The 10,493-nt window shown below is 40.5% G+C and overlaps 1 protein-coding gene across 1 annotated transcript; it reads right to left on the reverse strand.

Moving 5' to 3' along the window:
- Positions 1–7,657: 7,657 nt before the first annotated feature.
- On the reverse strand, positions 7,658–8,587 carry LOC129642020 (olfactory receptor 18-like). The gene has a single exon (XM_055566584.1). The coding sequence runs from the start codon at positions 8,585–8,587 to the stop codon at positions 7,658–7,660; it is 930 nt and encodes a 309-aa protein (XP_055422559.1).
- Between the last annotated feature and the right edge of the window lie 1,906 nt (positions 8,588–10,493).

A 10,493-nucleotide genomic window follows, 5' to 3' on the forward strand; every position in this document is an offset into this window, starting at 1 on the left:
GAAGAGAGTTTGCTTTTTGGTGTTTTCCTTTTTTATAGCTTAATAAAACTTCTTCGATATGTCTCAAATCCTAAACATTTGTGAAAGGTTGATTTATCATCAAATCCAACCCTCTTATGTACAGTCGAACAATTTAGGACCAAAGCAGTTCTCAAATGCTAAGTTGGTCTTTGTATGCCAGCTAAAGAGCTTTATTTTTTTTTAAATTTTGAATTCTTATTTAAAATTTTTAAATTGGAATATAGTTGATTTACAATGTTGTGTTAGTTTCAGGTGTACAATCAAGTGAATCAGTTATTCACATACATACATCTGCTCTTTTTTAGATTCTTTTCCCTGTAATGATAGTATATTGAGCAGATGTGCTATACAGTAGATCCTTACTAGTCATCTATTTTATATAACAGTGTGTATATGTCAATCTCAATCTCCAGATTTATCCCTCCCACCCTTACCCCGTGGTAACCACAAGTTTCTTTTCTACATCTGTGACTCTATTTCTGTTTTGTAAATAAATGCATTTGTACTATTTTTTTTAAAAGAGTCCACATATAAGTGATATCATATATTTGTCTTTCTCTGTTTGACTTACTTCACTCAGTATGACAGTCTCTGGCTCTAGCAATCTAAATATCCATCGACAAATGAGTGGATAAAGAAGGTGCGGTAGATATATACAATGAAATATTACTCAGCAATTTTAGAAAAGAATGATATAATGTCATTTGCAGTCACATCGATGGAACTAGAAATTACTATGAACTTTTCAATAAACTCTTATGTAGGTGAGAGTTACATTTTCCCCAAATTCACCCTTGCATGAAGTTTGGATTGGCAGGAGAGAATACTGTCTAGGTGCCCTATAAAAGGAGATTCAATGTTTACATTAAAATCTGACTTTACTCCCTTTTTATCCCAGGGCTTGATAAAAATTGCAGTAAAATACTGATATCTTATCCTCAGCCATAAAATAATGATAACGCACAATGTTGTCTTTTGAGGCTGGTAATGCGACAGAGGATGAGATGGCTGGATGGCATCACTGACCCGATGGACATGAGTCTGGGTGAACTCTGGGAGTTGGTGATGGACAGGGAGGCCTGGCGTGCTGCGATTCATGGGGTCCCAAAGAGTCAGACACGACTGAGTGATTGATCTGATCTGATCTGATCTGTTGTTCCATGTCCAGTTCTAATTGTTGCTTCCTGACCTGCATGTAGGTTTCTCAAGAGACAGGTCAGGTGGTCTAATATTCCCATCTCTTGAAGAATTTTCCACAGTTTATTGTGATCCACACAGTCAAAGGCTTTGGCATAGTCAATAAAGCAGAAACAGATGTGTTTCTGGAACGCTCTTCCTTTTCCCATGAACCAGCGGATGTTGGCAATTTGATCTCTGTTTCCTCTGCCTTTTCTAAAACCAGCTTGAACATCTGGAAGTTCACAGTTCACGTATTGCTGAAGCCTGGCTTGGAGAATTTTGAGCATTACCTTACTAGTGTGTGAGATGAGTGCAATTGTGCGGTAGTTTGAGCATTCTTTGGCATTGCCTTTCTTTGGAGTTGGAATGAAAACTCATCTTTTCCAGTCCTGTGGCCACTGCTGAGTTTTCCAAATTTGCTGGCATATTGAGTGCAGCCCTCTCACAGCATCATCTTTCAGGATTTGGAATAGCTCAACTGGAATTCCATCATCTCCACTAGCTTTGTTCGTAGTGATGCTTTCTAAGGCCCACTTGACTTCACATTCCAGGATGTCTGGCTCTAGGTCAGTGATCACACCATCGTGATTATCTGGGTCATGAAGATCTGTTTTGTACAGTTCTTCTGTGTATTCTTGCCACCTCTTCTTAATATCTTCTGCTTTTGTTAGGTCCATACCATTTCTGTCCTTTATCGAGCCCATCTTTGCATGAAATATTCCCTTGGTATCTCTAATTTTCTTGAAGAGATCTCTAGTCTTTCCCATTCTGTTGTTTTCTTCTATTTCTTTGCATTGATCACTGAGGAAGGTTTTCTTATCTCTCCTTACTATTCTTTGGAACTCTGCATTCAAATGGGAATATCTTTCCTTTTCTACTTTGCTTTTCACTTCTCTTCTTTTCACAGCTATTTGCAAGGCCTCCTCAGACAGCCATTTTGCTTTTTTGCATTTCTTTTCCATGGGGATGGCCTTGATCCCTGTCTCCTGTACAATGTCACGAACTTCCGTCCATAGTTCATCATGCACTGTCTATCAGATCTAGTCCCTTAAATCTATTTCTCACTTCCACTGTATAATCATAGGGGATTTGATGTAAGTCATATCTGAACGGTCTAATGGTTTTCCCTACTTTCTTCAATTTATGTCTGAATTTGGCAATAAGGAGTTCATGATCTGAGCCACAGTCAGCTCCCAGTCTTATTTTTGCTGACTGTATAGAGCTTCTCCATCTTTGGCTGCAAAGGATAAAATCAATCTGATTTCAGTGTTGACCATCTGGTGATGTCCATGTGTAGAGTCTTCTTTTGTGTTGTTGGAAGAAGTGCATTTGCTATGACCAATCATTCTCTTGGCAAAACTCTATTAGCCTTTGCCCTGCTTCATTCTGTATTCCAAGGCCAAATTTGCCTGTTACCCCAGATGTTTCTTGACTTCCTACTTTTGCATTCCATTCCCCTATAATGAAAAGGACATCTTTTTTGGGTGTTAGTTCTAAAAGGTCTTGTAGGTGTTCATAGGACCATTCAACTTCAGCTTCTTCAGCATTACTGGTTGGGGCATAGACTTCGATTACTGTGATATTGAATGGTTTGCCTTGTAAACAAAGAGAGATCATTTTGTTGTTTTTTGTTTGTTTGTTTTGTTTTTATTTATGTTTTTATTGGAGGATAATTGCTTTACAGAATTTTGTTGTTTTCTGTCAAACCTCAACATGAATCAGCCATAGGTATAATCCAAGTACTGCATTTCAGACTCTTTTAGACCATGATGGCTACTCCATTTCTTCTAAGGGATTCTTGCCCACAGTAGTAGATAGAATGATCATCTGAGTTAAATTCACCCATTCCAGTCCATTTCAGTTCGCTGATTCCTAAAATGTTGACGTTCACTCTTGCCATCTCTATTTGACCACTTCCAATTTGCCTTGATTCATGGACCTAACATTCCAGGTTCCTATGCAACATTGCTCTTTACAGCATCGGACCTTACTTCTATCACCAGTCACATCCACAACTGGGTATTGTTTTTGCTTTGGCTTATTCCCTTCATTCTTTCTGGAGTTATTTCTCCACTGATCTCCAGTAGCTAATTGGGCACTTACTGACCTGGGGAGTTCCTCTTTCAGTATCCTATCATTTTGCCTTTTCATACTGTTCATGGGGTTCTCAAGGCAAGAATACTGAAGTGGTTTGCCATTCCTTTCTCCAGTGGACCACATTCTGTCACACTTTTCCACCATGACCCATCTGTCTTGGTTGGCCCTACATGGTGTGGCTTAGTTTCATTAAGTTAGACAAGGCTGTGGCCCGTGTGATCAGATTGGCTATTGGTATATCAATTCCTACATAAGAGTTTGTGAATCTATGTTTACAGTCATCATTTTCATCACCATCACCTTCATGAACATTTGGAGCACTTAGGAGATGATTTAGAGGGACCTGTGTTGTGATTAGGTAGACCAGATGCCCATGGAAGGCAGACCCAGTGTGCAGGGGAAATAGAAATTTAAATTAGAGTTCTAGGATGCCCAAAAGGTCCAACAACATCAACTTCATAAGCCTCTGAGCTGACCTTTGCATTTTGGTGCCCTCCCACTGACTATCTCAACTGCCCCACTGCCTTGATGATGAGAAAACAAGTTTCCTACAATCCCTCTACCTTCAGTGTCTTCCTCTGCATTGACACTGGGCTGTGCTGTGTCTCTGCTGGAGCAGGGATGAAGGATGCAGATTGCTTTCCCCTCCCCTACCTGCTCTTGGATGAGGAATGAAGCTTCGGGCTGGCGGCAAGATGTACTCAAGTATGGGCCTCCTGGTGCAGACAACAACTCCAGGAGGGTGAGACACACAGTTATCAACCCCACTGGACTTGAGCTGGCTAACTGAAGAGCTGAGAATCACAGGCTTATGTACAGTGATGCAGCCTTGAGACCTCAATCTGGGTAGCACATAATTTGCCAGATTTGTCCAAGGTGTCTTAGTCTCTGAGAATTTTATAATTTCGTGGAGGAAGAAAAGGAGAAAAGTGAGAGATTTAGACTTGTCCTCTTCTTGGGGGGGGAGTCTGACTTCTACTCATAGTCTCTGACTTTCACAATGTTTATCTCATCATAATATTCAGACAACTTTTTTTTTTCAATTAGAGAAAACAGTGTGACTTTTTAATCTGCAGATCCACTTAATCAGTTATGTAATTTAGAGAGATTTACATCTTCTAAAACATGATTTTTTTCTATTTCCTTAATTAAGACTCTGTCTTGGGAAACCTTATTTTTCATTCTATGGTTCTGGTTTAGGGTTTTGGGATATCATGTTTGGAGATTTATGGGTTTTTCTTTTTTCTATTTTGAATGAGAGTTCCAACTCTAGTTCTAACATTACAGAATTTTAAATTTTAAGTTCTAGTTAATTTAATATTCTAGCTCTAATTTTTCTGTTAAGTTGTTGTATATTGTATGTTATTGCATGCATACTCAGTTATGTATGGCTTTTTATGACCCAATGGACTGTAGCCCACCAGGCTCCTCTGTCCATGGGATTTCCCAGGCAAGAATACTGGAGTGGGTTGCCATTTCCTCCTTCAGGGGATCTTCCTGACCAGAGATTGGACCTGGTTCTCCTGTGGCTCCTGCATTAAAGACAGATTCTTTACTCACTGAGCCACTGTGACATATTACACAACTGTGAATTTTGACATATTATTTGGAAACTTGCTAGCTTGCTTGAACACTTCAAGGGGTCTCAGAGAGTCTACATTCAAAATATAGGTGAGGACTTTAGTCTTATCAAGGCTTAACTAGGATAGTATCTGATTCCAAGCTCACTTTCATGACTCTTGGTAGGACTGAGTCCTTTCAGAGCCAGAGGACTCCCTTAGCTTTTTACCAAATAAGCTTCTGACAGCATGGCAGCTGGCTTCCATCAGAGCAAGGTGGTCATTTAGTGGGAGCAGGTTGGCAAGATGAAACCAGAGCTGGTCTACACATTAAGGTTGGAAGGGACAGTCCAATATTTTCCAAATTCAATTCATTGAAAGGAAGTCACTGTATCCAGTCTATACTCAAGGAGACAGATATACAAGGGCATGAATATAGGAGGAAGGGTTCATTATGAGCATCTTTGAAGCTACCCCCACATAGACCTCACACTTTTTCAGAAGCATTGACTCTAAGAAGGATTAAAACTATAGAGATGCTTCTGTGTTTGGTAGCCTTGTCTCCAACCCATCACAGTATCATCTTTTCAGGAAAAGTTCGCTGGAGAAGACCTGGCACAGGGAAGAGTATGCCCTGTTGTGGGTACTTCTGCAGATCCCACCATGCTGCTTCTGGCCATACAGTCAGGAGTCCAGAGGTAGCTTCCTTTAGGCATTGATTACTGAGGGCTAAGTACACCTAACGTTGGAGCAATATGTCCCTCATTTCTGACAGGATATATATATATATATTAATCATTTTACAGCATACAGTTTAATGGCATCAGTACATTTACATTGCTTTGCAACCATCACCACCATCCATTTCCACATCTCCAGAACGTTTTCATCTTCCCCAACTGAAACTCTGTGCCCATTAAACACTAACTCCCCCTCCTCCTCTCAAAGCCTCTGGCAACCACCATTCTACTCTCTCTCTATGAATTTGACTATTATATCTGTGGAATCATTCAAATTTTGTCACTTTGTGTCTGGTTATATAATATGACTGGGGCAAAGTTAGATGGAATGGGAAGGAGAGTTATTAGAAAAACTGGGAATCAATTTTACTCTGATAGGTTCTCTCCCACCTACTCCTTGGGAAACACGCATCCCTGTTTTCCTAGGAAAATTCCAGTTGATAAATGTTTATTCAAACTTAATATTAACTGTGTCCTGTTTCAATGTCAAAATACTCTGGCTTGGAAATGAAGTGAAGTAGTCATGCCATTTGCTCAAAAATCCTTAAGGAGCAAAAATATATTAAATGCCTTGGTCATTAAGTTAGGGTTTGTATGCATGTATGCTAAGTCGCTTCAGTCATGTCTGACTCTTTGCAGCACTATGAACTATAGCCCACCAGACTCCTCCATCCATGGGGATTCTCCAGGCAAGAATACTGGAGTGGGTTGCCATGCCCTCCTTCTGTGGATCTTCCTGACCAGGGATCGAACCCGTGTCTCTTATGTCCTGCATTGGCAGGTGGGTTCTTTACCACTAGCACCACCTGGGAAGCAAGTTAGGGTTTAGATTCACCTAATACATAGGGGAAAAATCATAGAAAAAGTGTGTAAGTAGTAAACTTCTCCCTCCCAAGAAAGAGGGAGCTATGATTATTTTGCAATGATAGAGACAAGACTACCCATTATGAAGAGTCTTGAGTAGTACATGATGAAAGTGAAAAGAATATACTGCTGTGTATGCAAAATCCTGGAAGGGATATGACTCATAGAGGTGTCCAAATAAGCTCTCAATTACATTAAACTTATTCTAAGAGGAGAAATCTGGAATCAAGATTGCCAGGAGAAATATCCATAACCTCAGATATGCAAGTGACACTACCCTTATGGCAGAGAGCAAGAGGAACTAAAGAGCCTCTTGAAGAAAGTGAAAGAGGAGAGTGAAAAAGTTGGCTTAAAACTCAATATTCAGAAAATGAAGATCATTGCATCTGGTCCCATCACTTCATGGCCAGCAGATGGGGAAACAATGAAAACAGTGAGAAATTTTATTTTGGGGGGCTCCAAAATCACTTCAGATGATGACTGCAGCCATGAAATTAAAAGACACTTGCTCCTTGGAAGAAAAGCTATGACCAAGCTAGACAGCATATTAAAAAGCAGAGACATTACTTTGCCAACAAATGTCCATCTGGTCAAATCTACGGTTTTTCCAGTAGTCATGTATGTATGTGAGAGTTGGACAATAAAGAAAGCTGGGCGCTGAAGAATAGATGTTTTTGAACTGTGGTGTTGGAGGAGACTCTTGAGCATCCCTTGGACTGCAAGGAGATCCAACCAGTCCATCCTAAAGGAAATCAGTCCCGAATATTCATTGGAAAGACTGATGCTGAAGCTAAAACTCCAATAATTTGGCCACCTGATGTGAAGAACTGACTCATTGGAAAAGACCCTGATGCTGGGAAAGATTGAAGGCAGGAGGAGAACGGGATGACAGAGGATGAGATGGTTGGATGGCATCACCGTCTCGATGGACATGAGTTTGAGTAAGCTCCGGGAGTTGGTGATGGACAGGGAAGCCTAGTGTTCTGCCATCCATGGGTCACAAAGAGTCAGACATGACTGAGTTTCTGAACTGAACTGGAGGGAAAAAAATGTGTAAACAGCAAGCAGATCCAGAAAGACATAGATATGCTATGGGACTGCAGATCAGAATTTCTTCTTGCACGTGATTGACCTTGCTGCCTTTCCCAGTCCTATGAATGGAAAATGAATAGAAAGAAGATAACATGGATGTTGACCTTAGGCTATTCTGCTGATAATCTTCCAGAGGGCACTCTTGATGTCCTTATTCCTCAAACTGTAGATGAAGGGGTTCAGCATAGGGGTGACCACAGTGTACATCACTGAGGCCACTGCGCCCTTCCTGGGGGAAGACAAGGCAGCTGAGCTGAGATACACACCAAGGCCTGTTCCATAAAATAAGCAAACAACTACCAGGTGAGAGCCACAGGTGGAGAAGGCTTTATACCTCCCACCTAATGATGAGATTCTCAGAATGGAGGACATAATTTGAGTATATGAGTAAAGGATTCCTGAGAGTGGAATTCCACCAAAGATTGTACCAATGAAGTAGATTAATATGTTATTGGTGGAGGTGTCAGAACAGGCAAGGTTGAGGAGTTGAGAAAGGTCACAAAAGAAATGAGGGATTTCCACTTCTGCACAGAAGGTAAGCTGTGACATTACCAAATAGTGCAACAGGGAGGTCAAAAGGCTGATGGAAAATGACACCAAGACAAACAAGCCACAGAGGCGGGGGTTCATGATGACCAGATAGTGTAGGGGGTGACAAATGGCCACCAACCGGTCATAGGCTATCACTGTCAGAAGGAGACTCTCCAAACATACAAAAAGAGAAAAGACGGTCACCTGAGATAGGCACCCTGCATAGGTGATGGATTTGCTGTGTGTCTGGAGATTCACTAGCATCTTAGGGATGGTGGTGGTGGTGAAACTGACATCAGTCAATGATAGGTTAAAAAGGAAGAAGTACATGGGGGAATGGAGGTGGGAATCAGAGGCGACAGCCAGGATGATGAGCAGATTCCCAAGGATGGTGACCAGGTACATGGACAGGAAGAGCCCAAAGAGGAGGAGCTGAAGTTCTGGATCATCTGAGAGGCCCAGGAGGAGGAATTCTGAGATACCTGTTAGATTATGTGGTTCCATGTTGATGAAACACCTTTTGAAAAAGAAGAGAATATTCAATAAACAAATCAATTGTAGAGGGACCCAGATAAATGTCTATGCTTTGGATTTAAGCAGGTCACAAATAAAATGTTTAGGCTTGAAGACCATACATCCCATGGTCTTCAGCAATACTTCTTAGCTGTGAACACATGTTTTGCTATTGTTGTTCAGTTGCTAAATCATGTTCAACTCTTTGCAACCTCATGGACTGTAGCATGCCAGGCCCCTCTGTCCTCCACTATCTCCTGTAATTTGCTCAAATTCATGTCCATTGAGTCAATGATGCTATCTAACCATCTAACCCTCTGCTGCCTGCTTCTTCTGCTGCCCTCAATCTTTCCCAGTGTCAGGGTCTTTTCCAATAAGTTAGCTCTTTGCATTAGGAGGCCAAAATACTGGAGCTTCAGCTTCAGCATCAGTCCTTCCAATGGATATTCAGGGTTGATTTCCTTTAGGATGGACTGGTTTGATCACCTTGCAGTCCAAGGGACCCTCAAGAGTCTCCTCCAGCACCAAAATTTGAAAGCATCCAATCTTTGAAGGATCACAGCTGTGTTGTGGTGAAGGGGCTTGCAGAAATCAGTGAAACTATAAGCCATGCCGTGCAGGGCCACCCAAGATGGATGGGTCATAATGAAGAGTTCTGAGAAAATGTGGTCCATTGGAGAAGGAAATGCAACCCATTCCAGTATGCTTTCTATGAGGACTCCATGGATAGTATGATAAAGCCGGAACACATCTTTACTGATGCTCAAAGTACTGACCAGTGTTTTTGTACATCTACTTTAAAAGTACGAGGCCAAAGAATTTGAGAGAAGTAATGACAATTTGAGATCAGAACTTAATGAACACAGCAACATATTTGTCCCCTGATTTTGAAGGAAGTGTATGAAATGGAAAGTATTCTTTTCTCTCTTTTTAAAAAAAAAAATCTGATTGAAGAACACTAAGAAACACTCAAATGTACTGTATCTAATCCAAATGCAGTACAAGAAGTTTCCTTGATGTGCATCTTAGTCCTAAAGATCTAGAATCCTGTTAATTGGATCCTAAATTAAAATGAAATGTTCAGAGATAGCATTTCTATGCAAATTATCTTTAATGGTTTTTCCATATTTTTTGGTTTTATGTCATCCATCTTCCAAGGAGATAAGGCTGGGTTATCTGGTCAAAATTCCTTCACATATAACTCAAATACAAATATTTGGCCTTGGTGGACTTCATATTTTGATAAACATTTTTGTTGAAAGCATAAAATCATACAGCATCACTGGTCTTTATTACTATATGATATGCCAATGATTAAAGAAAAATTCACTTTTAATAAATGCTTGTTTTTTTCATTTTTAAAGTGCTATACAGTCTCACAGAAAGGTCTGAAGTTGAATTTGCCTTTTGCTGTTTTTGTTTGCAGTGGCTAATTAAAGCATCTTAAATGTGTCTTTAAATTGTTTTAGTTGAGTCTGAGTCTTTCTGACACTATGAATTGTAGTCTGCCAAATTCCTCTGTCCATGGGATTTTAAAGACAAGAGTACTGGCATGGGTTGCCATTTCCTTCACCAGGAGATCTTCCTGACTCAGGGATCAAACCTGCACAGCTTGTGTCTCCTGCATTGGCAGGCAGGTTCTTTACCACTAGCACCACCTGGGAAACTCTAATATATCTCTTCCTATACATTTGTAAAGGGTTGATTTCTCATCAAATCCAACTCTCTTACACACAGTTGAAAAATTTAAGGCCAAAGCCTGTTCTCAAATGCTACATTGGTCCTCTTATACCAGCTTTTCAAGTCATTCTTCCTTATTGAGAAATGACATTTCTCCTACATTCATCATCCTGAAGGCAACTCAGGTCTTCATTTCTCCTGACAGGTCAAAACATGA

The sequence above is a fragment of the Bubalus kerabau genome, chromosome 1 (assembly GCF_029407905.1).
Source record: "Bubalus kerabau isolate K-KA32 ecotype Philippines breed swamp buffalo chromosome 1, PCC_UOA_SB_1v2, whole genome shotgun sequence".
In the NCBI taxonomy this organism is placed as follows: Eukaryota; Metazoa; Chordata; class Mammalia; order Artiodactyla; family Bovidae; genus Bubalus; species Bubalus kerabau.